We start from the raw sequence: 19,936 nt of genomic DNA, 5'->3' as shown, positions 1-19,936 counted from the left end.
TGTTGTCCTTAACCTACCCGCCACCCCGAGTGCTGCCAGCACAGGCTGGGCCTTGACGTTTCCCCACCCCCAGCTGCCTCTGCCTATTCCTGTCTGGCTCTCGGCTCGCTGGACCGCCCTCCCTCTGTGCTCTCCAGCCCATACACAGTGCTTTCTCCCCTCTGGCTCCTGGAGCCCAGGGCCCTGCATAGTTTGGTTAACTCCTGCAGGTGCGTTAACTCTTACAGGTGCATTAACTCCTGCAGGTGAGTTCGCTCCTGTAGGTGAGTTCACTCCTGCAGCTGTGTTAACTCTTACAGGTTAGGGCAGACGGTGAGAGCTTAGATATATATTTTCTGGGAGGGGCTTTCACCCCATCTGTCACTTTGCTGGAAGGACAGTTTACCACCTGGGGCCCTTTCTGGAGCAGGTGGGAAATACATAAATACAGGAGGAAATAAACTGACCTAGCCTAGTTACAGCTTGTTTATCTTGAGAAACAAACAAACAAAATACAGCAAAGTACAAAGAGTAATAAAACCATAAAACAAATACCCATAGAATTGATGGGGTGTTTTTTTTTTTTTTTTTTTTTTTTGTTTTTTTTTTTTTTTTGCGGTACGCGGGCCTCTCACTGTTGTGGCCTCTCCCGTTGCAGAGCGAAGGCTCCGGAAGCGCAGACTCAGTGGCCATGGCTCATGGGTCCAGCCGCTCCACGGTATGTGGGATCTTCCCGGACCGGGGCACGAACCCGTGTCCCCTGCATCGGCAGGCAGATTCTCAACCACTGCGCCACCAGGGAAGCCCGATGGGGTTTTTTTTAACAATGGGTTGTTTGCTTTTTATGTCCTGCCATCACCCGGAGTTTCCGGGTGGGTGGGATCCTGTTATTTAGTCCCAGGTGCCAGGACTGCGTGGCCAGCTTTTGCCTCTTTGAGCATCACCTTGGAGATGCTCTGTGGTGTTGGTGACAGAGCGGTGAAGCTTCCCTTTGTTCCCCCTGCCTTCCTTGTCCCCCGGGGGCCTATGCAGGCAGCAGGGGGGCTGGCTCCGGTTTTGCAGCTCACGGGGCACAGCCAGTACCTGGACAGAGAGCTCCGTGCGTGTGGGTCTAGCGTTCTTTCATGATTCTGTTCTGCCCCCTCCCATGGCCACTACCAGAAGTTGCTAGCTTTGGACAGAGCATCTGAAGGGACCCCAGGACTTCGGTGCCTTCTCTGTGTGCAGCTTCTCAAACAAATGGACCTCCTCCCGGTCCTGAGGCCCTTAGAGGAGGGCCCCTGCCAGCTGGGTCCAGCCCTGGTCGTTGTGAAAGACATGGGTCCTGTTTCCTGTTTGATTGTTGTCCCCTTCTCTCGGGGAGCCTCTTCTGCTTCAGGGTTTACTTGGTGGTTCATTGCATGCCAGGAAGGTAGAGAATCTTTTCTTCTGGATTGTTTAGTGGCCACAGGAATTTTATTTCTTCTCCAGCTATTATCATAACAGGCTCTCCTTGTGTTGCCTGACTGCCCCATACCACGGTGTCATTCTCTGTGACATGCAGGCCCCCAGACGTAATCAGGACCCGCCCTGTGCCCAGATCAGCTGAAACAACATGCCTGTCAGACCCACTGATGAGCCAGAAGCCTCACCTGCAGGAGCCTCTTCTGTCTTGCTCCTCGCAGAAGCCTGGGGTCAGCCTAACAAACAGCCACCTGGTCTCCCGCCGCTGAAGCAGAGCCGGTTGACTGTGGGTCTGCTCTGTCCAGGGCTGTTCCCTTCTCTGGCTCTTCCTGGGAACCGTCCCTGCCCCGTCGTGACTCATATCTAGATACCACTTAACAGTAGTGCATCGCTGTTTGAAGACCAGTGGAAACATCTTGCTTCTCTTAGGAATTTTTTTTTTTGAATGGAAACATTTCCTCTTAAATCCATGCCACTAAAATTTCACCCTGACGGAGAGGCTTTTAGGTGACCTGCATATCTTCACCAGGCAGGGCCTGACTATAATTATCGCTTTCCCAAGTGGATGTACCTGACGGGTCCCTGTATCTGTGTTGAAGAGAGAAGGGAGGAGAGCTGTGTGCTTGGTGGTTTTGTTCTCCATGGGGAATGCTGGGCAGGTCCTGCTTCGAGCGTTCCTTGCATCCCAGATGGCCACCCACCCATCCACGCTCTGGGCCTTTCTAAGGGCTCCTCACGCCAGCCCCCCATTGCGTTCCAACCCCTGGGCAGTTTCTCTGGTTGCGAGGATTTGCTTTCCTTTCAGAGATAAAACTCACTTACAGAAGTTGGTGGCCAGCCCTGGGGTCAGGCTCTAGACTCAGCCTTTCCTCTTTGCATTGGCTGTTCTATTTAAGAAAGGGGTTTGCTCTCTTGTCTTCCTCTTGGGCAGCCTTGATTTGTTGTAAACTCACCCGCAATCACATGTCTGAATGGATTTCTACAAAGGAGAAGTGAGGACCCTTGCCCTTAGATGACCTTGGGGGTGACATCATACGTAAGTGAAAGAGTTTGAGAAATAGGCAATGGGGAGATGAGAAAGCAGATGTTCTGAGGTAGCCTCTCGGTCAGTGGCTTGCCATCCTGTCTGCTGCTTTGTTTCCTTCCCCTTCAGGTCCCCCGGAAGGCGCTGCTTGCTCCCCGCTCACTGCCTCGTAGCAGCAGCGAGGGTGCCGAGGGCAGATGCTGAAGTTTGGAAACGGCCTGAATACCCCCTTTCTCTTTGGAGAATCACAGCTCTGTGTACACATCTTCCGGAGGCTTGCAGTAGAGAACTGGGCAGAATCACAGAGGGCCATTCATGACTCAGGAAATGTTTAGGAAGCACCTCTTCTGGGCAGGGCACCATGCTAAGCACCGAGGGCAGCTTGAGACAGTTGGGCCGGGGCTCCGGCCCATGAGGAGGGGGAGCATCTCCCCAAGGGAAGCATCCACTCACCATGAGCACAAAACAGGAGCCGCTAAGGACCACACGAGAGCTACAACTAAAGCATTCCTGGAATTCAGAGGAAGGACTCCCTGCTTCTGACTGAGTGGGTCCTGTAAGAATTTATTCAGGAAAGCAGCCTCTGGCCTATTTGGGTAGGATTGGGACATCTTTTTTTTTTGGCTACGTTGGGTCTTCGCTGCTGTGCGCGGGCTCCCTCTAGCTGCGGTGAGCAGGGGGACACTCTGCGCTGCAGTGCGCAGGCCTCTCATGGGGTGGCCTCTCCTGCTGCAGAGCACAGGCTCTAGGCGCGCAGGCCCCAGTGGTTGTGGCTCGCAGGCTCAGTAGTTGTGGCTCGCGGGCCCAGCTGCTCCACGGCATGTGGGATCCTCCTGGACCAGGGCTCGAACCCACGTCCCCTGCACTGGCAGGTGGACTCTCAGCCACTGCGCCACCAGGGAAGCCCTGGACATCTTAAAGCAGGACCAGGGAGGAGAGCTGTAGGTGAGGGGAACTGCGGAGCGGGTTTGGAAGCACAGGGACCTTCTGCTGGGCTTTGAGGGGCTCGTGCGGTGCAGCAAGGGCAGGGGTGCTGAGGAGGAAGGGAGATGGTGTGTGCTGTGACACCTGCCTCCGTGGCGGCCCTGAGGCTGGGGTCATCAGGGGAGCCCGGAGGAGCACGGGGAGAGGGGGGTCGCCCTTGCACTCGCGTGGGGACGAGGGCCTACAGATGCCTCACAGCCCCTCTGCACTTCATGGCTCCACCACCATTCTCCAGACTCCAAAACTCACCTTCCAGTTCTTTCTCTTTCTTCCATCTATCTCCACTTAGTTACCGAATCCTGGTACGTATTTTTTTTAAGTGATTGAATTTTTTAAAATTCTGGTAAAATATGAGTAACATAAAATTTACCATTTTAACCATCGTTAAGTGTGCAATTCCGTGTCGTTAAGTACATTTCCAGTGTTGTGTAACCATTACCACACTCTAGTCCAGAATTTCTCATCATCCGAAGCAGAAACTGTACTGTGAAGCAGTAACCCCCACCCTGTGTGTCTTTTTCTGTCCCTATGAATTCACCTACTTTAGGCCCCTGCTATAAGCAGAATCGTCTGGTATGCGTCCTCTTGTGTCTGGCTTCTCTCACTTGGCATAACGTTTTCAAGGTTCACGCATGCCACGGCGTCCTTAGTAAAGGCTGAAGAATATTCCGTCGTGTGCGTGTGCCGCGTTCTGTTTATCTCTTCACCTGTGGGTGGACACTGGGGGTCACATCCCCGCTTTTTAAAGCCGCGTGTGTCCTCGCTTTTTGTCGTCCTCTGCGTGGTGTCCCACCTTTGTGTCGATGTGAACACCGTGTGCCTGGCTCCCAGCACTTGCCTCTCAAGGGCCAGTGGCCTTGCCCTCAGCCCAGCCTCTAGTCCTGTTCTTGTGTAGAGCTGGGCAGGGACTTGAACTGCCCCGCACGGTTTCCTGGTCTTTGCGTTGACAGTGTCAACTCCGTGCAGTGAGGACTGTTACTACACGTGCTCTCACGGGTGACTGCTCAGCACCGGCCCGACATGTGCTGCGTGCTTAGCTCACAGCGGCCTCACAGACGTCGTAAGCTCACGCTGATTTCCCCAAACGTCTTCCTCTCCATCTCCTGTGCAGCTTACCCTGCCACGCGTTCCAGATTAACTTGCTCCGAATCCTTGAGCGGAGGTGGGGAGCTGCTTCTCATCCCCGGAGCCTGAAGTTAGGCTCATTTTCTTAGGCCACACTCACCTCCTGCGTCCACACACAGCTCCCCCGAGACGGTGTGATGGCGTCCACAGTTTCTTTTGCACTTACTGGCACCTCGTTATTCTCTATTTTGTGTCTGTATTGTCGTTATGCAGTTTACTTCCAAGCCTCATGAATGGCGTCTGCGGGTTTCCGACGTTTGTACCCCCAAGTGGATATTAAATCATGTACATGTCCAATAGAAGGTGAGGTTTTCCCAAACCCTCTTTCAGTCCTCACGTTAAAGTCTTACCAAGCCTTTCACGCTACGGAGTGTTCTCTCGGACACTTTATTTTGAACAACATCGGTAGAGGGGGCACCCTGTCTTTTTTTTCATTTATTTATTTTATTTATTTATTTTTGGCTGCATTGGGTCTTCGTTGCTGCGCGCGGGCTTTCTCTAGTTGCGGCGAGCAGGGGCTACTCTTCGTTGCGGTGCATGGGCTTCTCATTGTGGTGGCTTCTCTTGTTGCGGAGCACGGGTTCTAGGCGTGCAGGCTTCAGTAGTTGTGGCTCGCGGGCTCTAGAGCGCAGGCTCAATAGTTGTGGCGCACGGGCTTAGTTGCTCCGCGGCATGTGGGATCTTCCCGGACCAGGGCTCGAACCCGTGGCCCCTGCATTGGCAGGCGGATTCTCAACCACTGTGCCACCAGGGAAGCCCGGGCACCCTGTCTTGAAGCCACCCCTGCCAATCCGAATCTTGGGTTCCTATAAAAGTCTAAGGCAAAGAAGTTGAATGCTGGCTGGGTAATTACTTCTGGGGGTTGGATTTTACCAAGGCAAGCGTTGGATATTATTATAAAAACCTTTTAAACATCAGTTTTAAAACAGTGAAGTATGTAGTTTAGTTATATGAATATGGACCCATAGGACAGATATTTTTTAACCTGTCCTAGCATCATACACATGTGTTCCTGTGACTTGGGAGAAGTTTTGCAGTGGCAGCTGCAGATGGCAGTTCAAAAAATCCTTCCACTTAACCAGCTTAAATGGAAGAGAAAAATGTGAAGCTATGCCACAGAAAACTGTTAATCCTCAAAATGTGGCTTTGGAGATTCTGAAGACCTTGTTGGAAGAAGCGTGTTCAACGACTTGGAATGAAATATTAATGAAATGTGAATAGAAAACCAGTAAATATTTCTAAAGTAATGTCTATTGTTGTGTGGCTTAAATATACGTATAGCTTGGCGAGTACAGAGGCTGTAATAAGCAGGCATTTGACCCGTTTCATCTGATCCCTGAAAGTTTATCTGTTCCAGTTGGGCATGTTATATTTGGAATCTCTTTATTTGGGGACGTATGTGGTAGTGGTGGCCGGTGGCCAGTGTGAACGGGTGAGGCCTGGCCCTAATCTTACTGGTAAAAAAAATCAGTCTAGCCCTGTACTTGGCTGTGAAAGCTTTGTGTCCCACTCTTGGACAGCTCTAAGGAGATGGGCAGGGAGTGGTTGAGTATAGACTTATTCAGCTTGCCTCGACTATTTTAATAAAACAGTTTTCTAAAAACAAAGCATCTCCGCTCCCTTTCTCCTTTTAAAATCTTCTTGGAAATTGAATTGGGGATCCACACACAGAATCACTTTAATGAAAGTTAAGCGGGTTTCAGGTTTACTCTGCTGCCTTGGGGAGAATTCCCTGTGGAACTCCTTGCTCCTTGTGCCTGGGATCCCTGAGTGACCCAAGTGGCCCTTCTCCTTCTCATGCTTAGGATGAGGAAATGGTCCAGGGGCAGCGACCACGGTAAGGAATTCCCCTTTGGGATGGGGTTGGAACAGCAGACTTGGGCACCTCTGTGGGGTTTCTATAGCTCCCACCCTCTCCAGAGAGCCTGATGGCTCTTTCGGTTCCAGAGGGGATGGTTTAAGCAAATCTAGCTTTAGGTACTTTGCCAGCCAGGGTTAAGGAGCAAGAATCCAACGGGTCTGGAGAGGCCCATTGAAAGAACAGCACACGGTCTGGCTGCTGCTCTCTTGTTGTCCTCTAGGCCAAGCTCTGCCCAGCAGTGCCAGACAAAGAGGGCACTTTCAGTCCTCTGTAAATAGCCTGTTGTGCAGGGGAGGAGGTGGACAAGGAATGGCAGCATCTCGCCAGCTTGGCTTGCTGCTTTAAGGCGAGATGTCAGGATTTCTTCATTTGCTGCTGCTGGGGCAAGGGTACTATTTATGTGGGTTTGTTTGAGGGCTGCATTCCTGGTGAAGTAGTCCATCAAACCGCTATTATTCAGCTGGATGAAAGCTTGAGGAACTTTAGAAGGAGAGAAACATCCAGCTCACCCATTTGGGGCGGATTTATAAATGACACGAAGAAAATAAAATGCTAATGTAAGTATCCGTTTGCAGAATCGCAGGAGCTGTGCGTGCGTGCGTGTGTGTGTGTGTGTGTGTGTGTGTGTGTGTGTGTGTGTCCATAGAGAATGATGCCCTTGTGAGTCACCTCTGGCCCTGAGCCACGTTTTTCCTGGTGCAAACAGAATGGTAAGAGGTGACCCTTTGTGTACAGTGGGCCTTGAACCTACACGCTCCCAGGCCAAGGTAAAGGGGTGAATGCTAGTGGTTCTGTTGGACATGCAGCGTGAGATGGATTTCAGATGCCGAGTTCTCCTAATACTGTGGCGTGTGAGTGCGGGAGGGACCTGTAGAGCCCGCCTGCTCTCACGGTTCCTAACCTGGGGTGTGGGCTGCAGGGGGCTTGTGAGCCCCAGGTGCAAACAAGTACGTGCGTGTCCTCAGTGGGGAGAGTCAGCGGCCCAGCAGAGGGTAAGAATTGTTCGTGTAGAGGAAAAAGCGTGAGTTTAGTTGGGTTGGTGTCCCGGTCTTGGGAGATACCTTCTGGAAGCCTTGTAGGTGTCCAGCCTCTGTTTCCTCATCAGATTTTATATTTTGATGTTTAAATAAGACACACGATGTGAAAGCTTTTCCAAAACACAAAATTGAATGCTAATTGTATCATTTAGCTCTTCTTCCCAAAGTTCGGGCAGATGGGTGCCAGGATTTCTGTTTTCTGACAGTCATGCAGTCCAGTTTCTATTCCCCTGCTCGTACATCTATTTCTACCCAGGTCTATTTAAAGGCGTCCTCTGCTCTGGTTCTTTGCAGTGAGCTTGTGCCAGGTTTCTCCCGCCATTGGTACGCTCCCTGTCATCCTGTGGTTTTAGACTCCAGCTTTACAGGAATTTCGAAAGACAACTGAGCGATCTCACTTTCTGTAGGTGTGAGAGAAGCTATAGGGAAGGAGGAGCTGACTGCCAGTAGCCTTGTGTGTGCAACAAATGCTGGCCGCTTAAGTCGGCTTAAAAGCCGACTGAATCATGTTCTTAGCAAACAGCACCGTGATTATATGCCTGGGCTATAAAAGCTTCCTGAGATGATGATGTGGAAATTAAGAATTAGGAAAAAGCTTCCAACTAGAGCACCATTGGAACAAGCATAAAATCTGGGTTTTAACCGCTTGTTGGCAAGTACATGAGTCTTGATACTTCTTAGAGACCTGCTGGGACTGTCTTAAGACATGGCGTTTGTGTTCACCTGGAGCATTTAAAGGCTATTTATTGTGGCTAATTTTCTTTGAATGTAGGTCTGCCTCCATTTCTAAATAGCCCAAGTGCCGTTTCCTTAATAGCAGTTAAATAGAAGGGGAAAAGATTTATAATACTCGCCATTCACATTTAAGAGTTCTCCCTTACGTGGATCTGCATGAGGTATTGCCTTCGTTCTTCATCGTGTGGACTGTAGTTTTCCCGTGTACAGCATTAACCGATTTGTTCAGCAGAGTTGATCTGCAGCTTGTTACCTGGCTGCCAGCTAAAAGGCATGAATTAAACTGCTATAGCTTGTCATCATCGCCCACTAAAGATAAGAATTTAGCTGGATTTAAATCCTTAGTGTTCCAGATTAGTACCTGATAAAATGTTCTTGCACGGGTGCTACTGAATGAGCACTTTTCTGTTTTTTTTTTTTTTTTTTAAGTTTTCTTTCCTAAACTTATTTCTAGAAATAGACTTATTTCTTTCTTAGTATAATGCTACCGAATCAGCAATTTTCTGGTTTGTTTTTTTTTTTTAAGTTTTCTTTCCTAGACTTATTTCTAGAAATAGACATTTCTTTCTTAGTATAATGCCATCTACTTGTAGCTTGGCTATTGCTGATGCTTAATATAATATAAAAAATTAATCACTTGTTTATGACTGTGTTTGTTTATGGGGGGATGATTTAATATTCTCACACAGGGATGTGAGTCTGTTGAACGACTCCTGTAACTTCGCACGATTCTAGGTTTTATGGAAATGACTTCAGGGACTTCGGGGAGAGAGGAGGGAAGGGCAGGCTTGTGTGTAATAAATAGGGTGGGTACCTCGCATTCAGGCTCGAAGTGCTGTGAGGTGATGAAGACAGCCAGGATGATTGCAGGGAAAGGCAATCATCAAGTGCACGTTATACGCATAAGGTTTCTCTGCATCCGTGGAGCTGCAATACTGTGTATGAAATCTGACCACTCGGGGCCAGTAAGACCTGGACTTGATTTGTCTGCTTATCCTCGAAGTCTCGGTGTAAACATCCCCTCCTCAGAGGGGTCTTCCCTGATCACTGGATCTTAACGGTGCTAACACTTACTCCACCTTGCAGACAGATACTGCTTGTTTATCTCCCCCACTAGCTGGTTAGCCCCTTGAGAGCCCAGACCGGGTCATCTGGCACTGTCTTCCCAGCTCCTAGCCCACACAAGATGCACAGATTTGTTGAATGGCTGGGATAGTTCAGTTCGAGTTATGAATTCATCTAGAAGAAACCTGCTGCCAGTGTACTGATAATCAGTTACTTTCTTGATCTGTCTTATGTCCGTTTGACATGACCACCCAACATCTGATCGTTCATTTCAGTGGTTTAAAAAAAAAAAAAATACGCCCATTGTCTCTCCTTACTGGGATGCTGACCAGAAAGAAAACAGTGTCTGTCTTCGGAACTGGCACCGCATTGACGCTCACTGATCCTGTCCCTGCCCAGTGGGGTGACTGCTCCCAGCGTCTCATTGGCCTATCCTCCACTGCCTGTTCTCTTGGGAAGTCAAGTACGGATTTTGTCTGCTAGTTACCTTTAGCCCAGTGGGCAGCAGCACAGGACCGGGCATGTGACAGATGCCCTGTGAGACCTTGGCAGGCTGGCTAAGCGCCGGGTGAGCACGTCCATCCCCTACTCCGCCCCTACCCCGCTGCCTAGCCTGTTCCTGCAGTGGTGTGTCACCCAGCAGCCAGCTGTCGGTGGCACAGATGGTGAGTGGTTTTGTAAGTGCTGGTGCTTTCTCTGCGTAGCTATGACCTGAAGAAATGCACTTACCTGCTCCTTCTCTGTTGTCATGTTAAAGCTCGAAAGTTTCTGTGTGTCTGTGAGTCTGTGTGTGTGTATGTATGCCTCCACAGGGCTGTTGTAGCACAAGATTGCATTACATTGCCTCCTAGAGCATTGATGGCCAGTGAAAGCTCCTGATATAATGCAGCTCTGTAGAAATATATATACGATGATGTAGATTTAAATTTGAAGAGGATTTCTGTATTTGGAAAAAAAAAAAACAAACGATTTTCAGTCTTGGGACCTAGCTATTTAAAAAACATAAAATAAGGAGCTCAAAAATACCATCTGGGGCTTCCCTGGTGGCGCAGTGGTTGAGAGTCCGCCTGCCGATGCAGGGGACACGGGTTCGGGCCCCGGTCCGGGAAGATCCCACATGCTGCGGAGCGGCTGGGCCCGTGAGCCATGGCCGCTGGGTCTGCGCGTCCGGAGCCTGTGCTCCGCAACAGGAGAGGCCGCAACAGTGGGAGGCCCGGGTACCGCAAAAAAAAAAAAAAAAAAATCTGAATTAATGATAAAGGTTAACACTTGTTGCATTGCCGGGCAGTTTTCGAGAAAAGTCTTTCAGATCATTTACTAGGATTTCCTTCCCTGTACTGCCAAACATACTTTAGAGCAGTTATTCACCAATAATTTTCTAATTAGAATTATTCATATTTGTTCTCTGTACTGCACATTAATTTTTACATTTATGCATATATATAAATTGTTTATAATATTCAGTTTGAGGCTTTAATATATATATATGGGACTGTTCATCTGATTTTCTTCCGTGTGTTTTGGCTTCTTAATTTTGTATGTGAACTCCTTGTCGTTGTGTCGTCTTTTATTACCTCTGTCTCTTGCTGTTCTCCATGCAGGACACATCGCAGAACGCCAGTGGAGGAAATAATAATAATGCCCAACACAGACCGAGCACACTGTGGTTCCCCACACCCTTCTAAGCTCTTTCTGTGAACCATTTAGTCCTTACAAAAGCCCTGTGACATAGGTGCTGTTTTTATGGATGAGGAAACTGAGGCACAGAAAGGGCAAGTGATCTGTCCCCCGTCAGACGGCTGATGAGCTGGGGAGGCAGGATTTGGCTCTAGAATCTGGGATCTTCAATACTATTTTATACTTTCTCTCAAATACTATGCTATAATCTCTCTAGATATTTGCTAGATAAATATCTCTAGATATTTATGCACACCCTTCTATTATTTATTTTAGCTATAACAGCTTGAGGAATATAAATGACACTGTTTTGTCAGAACAGCCCACTCCAGTTTTCCCTGCACTCTTATGGCTGCTTTGGTGGTACGGGGAGCATGGGGAAGGTGGGGGGCCCACTCAAAACCCAGCTCGGTCTCTTTCACCAGCCGGGGAGCTTGTGCCGAGCTTCGTCAGAAGAAATGGAAACTGATGGCCTTTGGGTGCTTCGGGCTAGTTTGTGCCTCTCTGTTCTTCTCCGCATCAGCTGTGATAACGAGAGTTGAGTGTGTTTGATTAGGTGGAAGAGAACAAGAGAGCATCTAAGGCAAGAAAATGGTAACTTATGCCCCTCGTGTGAACATTTTATGGCAGGAATTCTGAGTGACTAAATCTTTTTAATGTGGTCAACGAAAACTTTACACAAGGTGATAGAAGTAAAACGAATTCCTAAAATGTTTTTAGAAAAGTGAGATCTGACAGCCAGGAAAAGACCTGGACCGTCAGCCTGTGGCTTTAATGCCCCCGATCGGTCAGCCGGCGTCGAGCTGATGGTCGCGCCACCCTGGAATGAACGTGACGTTTTTCTCTCCGGCAGATATCGGTGTAGGGTGCCACCAGCCCAGGACGATGCAAGCCCACGAGCTGTCCCAGTACTTTCGGATGCCAGAGATGGTTGACTTCCGGCAGTACGTGCGCACGCTTCCAACCAACACGCTCATGGGCTTCGGAGCGTTCGCAGCGCTCACCACCTTCTGGTATGCCACGCGGCCGCGGGCCCAGAAGCCACCCTGCGACCTGGCCATGCAGTCGGTGCAGGTGGCGGTAAGTGGAGCCTGGCCGCCCCCGGGCCTCTGCCTCTCTCTCCACAGGTTCCAGGCCCCATCGAAGGCGGCGTCAAGCAAGATCATGATCACAAGCAAATATTGGTGGGGCACTTTGTAAACTGAAATGCGCTCCCCCAACAGAATTGCAGCAGTGATGAGAAGAGGAAGGCAAAAAACTAGAGCAGAGAGACACAGGCAGTGATGCTGCTTGGGTGTCTGGCCACGTCACCCGGAGGAGAGGCTCGTCCCGTAATCTCGTGGGGCTTCTGCCCTGCACCGGGCTCTGAGCTGTGCCCGGAGGGTCCCGAGAGGGGAAAGGACAGGCACGGGGTCCCTGCCCTCCGCAGAGAGGAGGGTGGTCAATTGTTAGAGAAAGAAGGATTTCACCTGTGGTTGTCTGATACCTGGAACACATCGCACCACAGGGGTTAAAAAGGACTCGGGGATTGCTTTTTTTTTTTTTTTGGCTGCATACTCATTAATTGCTTCTTTATATCAGATTTTTTTTAAGTTGAGTTTTTAGAACAGTTTTAGATTTACAGAAAAATTACAGAATTTCCATAAATCCCACATCTATTTCTGCTGTTATTAACATCTAACATTAGTATGGTACATCTGTTTTTTGTTTGGGGTTTTTTTTAAACTTTTTATTATTGAATTTTATTTTATTTTTATACAGCAACTTCTTATTAGTTATCTGTCTTATACATATTAGTGTCTACATGTCAATCCCAATCTCCCAATTCATACCCCCACCCCCACCCCGCCGCTTCCCCCCTTGGTGTGCATATGTTTGTTCTCTACATCTGTGTCTCTGTTTCTGCCTTGCAAAGAGGTCCATCTGTACTATTTTTCTAGATTCCACATATATGCATTAATATATGATACTTGTTTCTCTCTTTCTGACTTACTTCACTCTATATGACAGTCTCTAGGTCCATCCATGTCTCTACAAATGACCCAATTTCACTCCTTTTTATAGCTGTGTAATATTCCATTGTATATATGTACCACATCTTCTTTATCCATTCGCCTGTCGATGGGCGTTTAGGTTGCTTCCATGTCCTGGCTATTGTAAATAGTGCTGCAATGAACATTGGGGTGCCTGTGTCTTTTTGAATTATGGTTTCCTCTGGGTATATGTCCAGTAGTGGGATTGCTGGATCATATGGTAATTCTATTTTTAGTTTTTTAAGGAACCTCCATACTGTTCTCCATAGTGGCTATGTCAGTTTACATTCCCACCAGCAGTGCAAGAGGCTTCCCTTTTCTCCACACCCTCTCCAGCATTTGTTGTTTGTAGATTTTCTGATGATGCCCATTCTAACTGGTGTGAGGTGATATCTCATTGTAGTTTTGATGTGCATTTCTCTAATGATTAGTGATGTTGAGCAGCTTTTCATGTGCTTCTTGGTCATCTGTATGTCTTCCTTGGAGAAATGTCTATTTAGGTCTTCTGCCCAGTTTTGGATTGGGTTGTTTGTTTTTTTGATATTGAGCTGAATGAGTTGCTTGTATATTTTGGAGATTAATCCTTTGTGCGTTGATTCATTTGCAAATATTTCTCCCATTCTGAGGGTTGTCTTTTTGACTTGTTTATAGTTTCCTTTGCTGTGCAAAAGCTTTTAAATTTCATTGGGTCCCATTTGTTTATATTTGTTTTTAACTTCCATTACTCTAGGAGGTGGATCAAAAAAGATCTTGCTGTGATTTATGTCAAAGAGTGTTCTTCCTGTTTTCCTCTAAGAGTTTTATACTGTCCGGTCTCACATTTAGGTCTTGAATCCATTTTGAGGTTTGTTTTTGTGTATGGTGTTAGGGAGTGTTCTAATTTCATTCTTTTACATGTACCTGTGCAGTTTTCCTGGCGCCACTTATTGAAGAGACTGTCTTTGCTTCATTGTATATCCTTGGCTCCTTTGTCATAGATTAGTTGACCATAGGTGCATGGGTTTATCTCTGGGTTTTCTTCCCTGTTCCATTGATCTATATTTCTGTTTTTGTGCCATTACCATATTGTCTTGATTACTGTAGCTATGTAGTATAGTCTGAAGTCAGGGAGTCTGATTCCTCTAGCTCTGTTTTTTTCCCTCAAGATTGCTTTGGCTATTCAGGGTCTTTTTGCCTCCTTACAAGTTTTAAGATTTTTTGTTCTAGTTCTGGAAAAAGTGCCGTTGTTAATTTGATAGGGACTGCATTGAATCTGTAGATTGCTTTGGGTAGTATAGTCATTTTCACAATATTGATTCTTCCGGTCCAAGAGCATGGTATATCTCTCCATCTGTTGGTGTCATCTTTAATTTCTTTCATCAGTGTCTTATGGTTTTCTGACTACAGAACTTTTACCTCCTTAGGTAAACCTTAGTTAGGTTTATTCCTAGGTATTTTATTCTTTTTGTTGCAATGGTGAATGGGATTGTTTCCTTAATTTCTCTTTCTGATCTTTTGTTGTTAGTGTATAGGAATGCAAGAGGTTTCTGTGCATTAATTTTGTATCCTGCAACTTTACCAAATTCATTGATTAGCTCTAGTAGTTTTCTGGTGGCATCTTTAGGATTCTCTATGTATAGTATCATGTCATCTGCAAACAGTGACAGCTTTACTTCTTATTTTCCAATTTGTACACCTTTTATTTCTTTTTCTTCTCTGATTGCCATGGCTAGGACTTACAAAACTATATTGAATAGTAGTTGTGAGAGTGGACATCCTTGTCTTGTTCCTGATCTAAGAGGAAATGCTTTCAGTTTTTCACCATTGAGAATGATGTTTGCTGTGGGTTTGTCATATATGGCCTTTATTATGTTGAGGTAGGTTCCCTCTGTGCCCACTTTCTGGAGAGTTTTATCATAAATGGGTATTGAGTTTTGTCAAAAGCCTTTTCTGCATCTACTGAAATGATCATATGGTTTTTATTCTGCCATTTGTTAATATCACATTGATTGATTTGCATATATTGAAGAATCCTTGCATCCCTGGGATAAATCCTACTTGATCATGGTGTATGATCTTTTTAATGTGTTGTGGGATTCTGTTTGCTAGTATTTTGTTGAGGATTTTTGCATCTATATTCATCAGTGATATTGGTCTGTTATTTTCTTTTTTTGTAGCATCTTTCTCTGATTTTGGTGTCAGGGTGATGGTGGCCTCGTAGAATGAGTTTGGGACTCTTCCTTCCTCTGCAATTTTTTAGTAGAGTTTGAGAAGGATAGGTGTTAACTCTTCTTTAAATGTTTGATAGAATTCACCTGTGAGGCCATCTGGTCCTGGGCTTTTGTTTGTTGGACAATTTTTAATCACAGTTTCAATTTCAGTGCTTGTGATTGGTCTCTTTTTATTTTCTATTTCTTCCTGGTTCAATCTTGGAAGGTTGTGCTTTTCTAAGAATTTGTCCATTTCTTCCAGGTTGTCCATTTTATTGGCACAGAGTTGCTTGTAGTAGTCTTTTAGGATGCTTTGTATTTCTGCGGTGTCTGTTGCAACTTCTCCTTTTTCATTTCTAATTTTATTGATTTGAGTCCTCTCCCTCTCTTCTTGATGAGTCTAGCTAATGGTTTATCAATTTTATTTATCTTCTCAAAGAACCAGCTTTTAGTTTTATTGATCTTTGCTATTGTTTTCTTTGTTTCTATTTCATTTATTTCTGCTCTGATCCTTATGATTTCTTTCCATCCACTAACTTTGGGTTTTGTTTGTTCTTCTTTCTCTAGTTCCTTTAGGTGTAGGGTTAAATAGTTTATTTGAGGTTTTTCTTGTTTCTTGAGGTAGAATTGTATTACTATAAGCTTCCCTCTTAGAACTGCTTTTGCTGCATCCCATAGGTTTTGGATGGTCGTGTTTTCATTGTCATTTGTCTCTAGGTATTTTTTGATTTCCTCTTTGATTTCTTCAGTCATCTCTTGGTTATATAGTAATGTATTGTTTAGCCTCCATTTGTTCGTGTTTTTTACATTTTTCTCCCTGTAATTTACTTCTTTTTTTTTTTTTTTTTTTTTCCGGTACACGGGCCTCTCACTGTCGTGGCCTTTCCCGTTGCGGAGCACAGGTTCCGGACGCGCAGGCTCAGCGGCCATGGCTCACGGGCCCAGCCGCTCCACGGCATGTGAGATCCTCCCAGACCGGGGCACAAACCTGTGTCCCCTGCATTGGCAGGAGGACTCTCAACCACTGCGCCACCAGGGAAGCCCTAATTTACTTCTAATCTCAGTCTTGTGGTCAGAAAAGATGCTTGATATGATTTCAGTTTTCTTAAATTTACCGAGTCTTGATTTGTGACCCAAGATGTGATCTATCCTGGAGAATGTTCCGTGTACACTTGGGAAGAAAGTGTAATCTGCTGTTTTCAGATGGAATGTCACTTAAATATCAATTAAATCTATCTGGTCTATAGTGTCATTTAAAGCTTTTGTTTCCTTATTAATTTTCTGTCTGGATGATCTGTGCATTGGTGCAGGTGAGGTTTTAAAATCCCCCCTGTTGTTGTGTTACTGTCGATTTCCTCTTTTATAGCTGTTAGCAGTTGCCTTATGTGTTGAGGTGCTCCTATGTTCGGTGCATATATATTTATAATTGTTATTATATCTTCTTCTTGGATTGATCCCTTGATCATTATATAGTGTCCTTCCTTGTCTCTTGTAACATCCTTTATTTTAGAATATATTCTATCTGATATGAGTATTGCTTCTCCAGCTTTCTTTTGATTTCCATTTGCATGGAATATCTTTTTGCATCCCCTCACTTTCAGTCTGTATGTGTCCCTAGGTCTGAAGCGGGTCTCTTGTAGACAGCGTATATACGGGTCTTGTTTTTGTATCCATTCAGCGAGACTGTGTCTTTTGGTTGGCGCATTTAATCCATTGACATTTAAGGTAATTATTGATATGTGTGTTCTGAATTACCATTTTCTGAATTGTTTTGGGTTTGTTTTTGTAGGTTCTTTTCTTCTCTTGTGTTTCCCACTTAGAGAAGTTCCTTTAGCATTTGTTGTAGAGCTGGTTTGGTGGTGCTGAATTCTCTCAGCTTTTGCTTGTCTGTAAAGCTTTTGATTTCTCCATCAAATCTGAATGAGACCCTTGCCGGGTAATCTTGGTTATAGGTTCTTCCCTTTCATCACTTTAAATATATCGTGCCACTCCCTTCTGGCTTGTAGAGTTTCTGCTGAGAAAGCAGCTGTTAACCTTATGGGAGTTCCTTTGTATGTTATATGTCATTTTTCCCTTGTTGCTTTTAATAATTTTTCTTTGTCTTTAATTTTTATCAGTTTGATTACTATATGTCTTGACGTGTTTCTCCTTGGGTATACCCTGCCTGGGACCCTCTGCGCTTCCTGGACTTGGGTGGCTATTTCCTTTCCCACGTTAGGGAATTTTTTTCTCGGGTTCTTTCTCTTTCTCTTCTCCTTCTGGGACCCCTGTAATGCGAATGTTAGTGAATTTAATGTTGTCCCAGAGGTCTCTTAGGCTGTCTTCATTTCTTTTCATTCTCTTTTCTTTATTCTGTTCCACAGCAGTGATTTCCACCATTCTGTCTTTTGGGTCACTTATCTGTTCTTCTGCCTCAGTATTCTCTTTTGATTCCTTCTAGTGTAGTTTTCCTTTCAGTTATTGTACTGTTCATCTCTGCTTGTTTGTTCTTTAATTCTTCTAGGTCTTGTTGAACATTTCTTGCATCTTCTTGATCTTTGCCTCCATTCTTTTTCCAAGGTCCTGGATCATCTTCACTATCATTATTCTGAATTTTTTTTCTGGAAGGTTGCTTATCTCCACTTCCTTTAGTTGTTTTTCTGGGATTTTACCTTGTTCTTTCATCTGGTACATAGCCCTCTGCCTTTTCATTTTGTCTATCTTTCTGTGAATGTGGTTTTTGTCCACGGGCTGCAGGATTGTAGTTCTTCTTGCTTCTGCTGTCTGCCCTCTGGTGGATGAGGCTATCTTAGAGGCTTGTGCAAGCTTCCTGATGGGAGGGACTGGTGGTGGGCAAGGTGGGTGCTGCTCTGGTGGGCAGAGCTCAGTAAAACTTTAATCTGCTTGTCTAGTGATTGGTGGTTCTGAGTTCCCTCCCTGTTGGTTGTTTGGCCTGAGGCAACCCAGCACTGGAGCCTGCAGTGTCCTTGTCCCTGAGGTGAGCCACAGTCACGCCCTGCCTCTGCAGGAGACCCTCCAACACTAGCAGGTAGGTCTGGCTCACTGTCTAGTGCGGTCACTGCTTCTTCCCCTGGGTCCCGATGAGCACACTACTTTGTGTGTGCCCTCAAAGAGTGGAGTCTCTGTTTCCCCCAGTGCTGTCGAAGTCCTGCAATCAAATCCCACTAGCTTTCAAAGTCTGATTCTCTGGGAATTCCTCCTCCCCTTGCCGGACCCCCAGGTTGGGAAGCCGGACGTGGGGCTCAGAGCCTTCACGCCAGTGGGTGGACTTCTGTGGTATAAGTGTTCTCCAGTTTGTGAGCCACCCACCCAGCGGTTATGGGATTTGATTTTATTGTGATTGCGCCCCTCCTACCATCTCACTGGGGCTTCTCGTTGGTCTTTGGATGTGGGGTATCTTTTTTGGTGAGTTCCAGTGCCTTCCTGTCGATGACTGTTCAGCAGTTAGTTGTGATTCTGGTGCCTCTTGCAAGAGGGAGTTGGGACTTGGGGAGTTCTAATAGGATGAGGCCAGACTGGGAGCCTGCAGGGTTAATGTGGCCGCAGAATCTAGGATGGGCGTGAAGAATCAAGGACGTTCAAGAGGTGTGTAAGGTAGCGTTGGGTGCCGTGGTTGTGTTTAACTTGGGCAAACAAAGGTCGGGCTCTCATCGCTCTAAGAACCAGGCAGAGAGTGATGTTCCATAATTAGGGCTTACTGGGTGGGATGATAGGGAAGTCCGAAGGAGGATTCTCAGTGCTCCTGCTGTACCTTCCTTCCCTCGTGAATCTCTTCTTAAGGTTAATAGAAAAGATGAAGCAGCCAGGTGTTCACTGGTGCTTTGACTCTTCACCTACTCTCTGTAGTTTCCTGCTTTCCCCTACCCAGGTCAGAATTCATTTTCAGGATTTATGACTCACAAAAGAAAAGCATTGGGAAACAGAGAATCACCTCATTTACTCTTAGATGTAGCAGTGAATGGTCGCCCCCCACCCCCTCCCTGCCCTCCTCTGACCCAGACTGATGGTCACAAGCAGGAGAGTGTGTCCTTCCAAATGAAGCCCTGGCCTAATTAATACCTTTTTGCTGTTTATAGGGTTTCAGTTCTTCGTTTCATTTCAGACAATTTCTTGGATTCATTAATGTGAAACTCTTAAAATATATAAAATGATATGTCAGTGTAATTCATGCCAAAATGTAAAAATAGAATGAACTACTGCTGAAGAAAGCTGGCTTTGTATTTTATTTCTCGTTAGAAGGTAAACTTAGTATTTCACAACAGTTAGTCATATACCAAACGTAAATAGAATTTAATTTTTTCTAATATGTGTGAAGTTTTTGGCATCCCTTCTCTTCTAGCAGAGGACCTGGTATCTCACCGTAGCATTGCCATCACTCTGAAAAGAGTACTTGGCCAGTATAGATTTAAGATATTTTTAATTAAGCAGTAACTGTAAAAAATAAAAAAATTAAAAAGCCAAATTCTTATTGTATGAGAAATTGGAGAGGCACTTACAATGTGGTTTTTAAGTTCCACATAAAGTCAGTTAAGTTTAGCATAAAGTCATTGAGCCTTATTAAAATGATCATACATGTTCTCTGTAGAACAATTTAAAACTGCAGATAAGCAGAAAGAAAATTAAAATCTCTAATTCCATTACCTGGTGTATGGGCTTCCTGATTTTTCTCCTTGCTTATAGGAATAGATTTAGCTCTGATTTTCAGAATTTGTAGGTCTTAGGAAGAGATACAAAATTTGCTTTGCATATCTAAAAAAGAACGTAAAATATTGAATTTGGGATTA

The 19,936-nt window shown here is 45.8% G+C and overlaps 1 protein-coding gene across 13 annotated transcripts in view; it reads left to right on the top strand.

The window, feature by feature from the left end:
* The window catches only part of ACSL1 (acyl-CoA synthetase long chain family member 1), a 64,990-nt gene that overhangs the window by 9,299 nt on the left and 35,755 nt on the right, over nucleotides 1-19,936 (top strand). For 3 of the 13 annotated variants that reach the window (XM_067022472.1, XM_059049347.2, XM_067022476.1), the window contains exon 2: nucleotides 11,784-12,010. In XM_067022472.1, the coding sequence (XP_066878573.1) occupies nucleotides 11,784-12,010 (227 nt within the window). Of the gene's footprint in view, nucleotides 1-6,073; nucleotides 6,393-6,687; nucleotides 6,974-7,165; nucleotides 7,268-7,743; nucleotides 8,110-8,225; nucleotides 8,350-9,744; nucleotides 9,919-10,853; nucleotides 11,026-11,783; nucleotides 12,011-19,936 lie in introns of those variants that run through there. The other 10 variants (XM_067022477.1, XM_059049348.2, XM_067022475.1 and 7 more) reach the window with 9 other exon arrangements.

The sequence above is a fragment of the Kogia breviceps genome, chromosome 20 (assembly GCF_026419965.1).
Source record: "Kogia breviceps isolate mKogBre1 chromosome 20, mKogBre1 haplotype 1, whole genome shotgun sequence".
NCBI classification, from domain to species: Eukaryota; Metazoa; Chordata; class Mammalia; order Artiodactyla; family Physeteridae; genus Kogia; species Kogia breviceps.
This window is presented reverse-complemented; position numbering and strand designations above follow the sequence as displayed.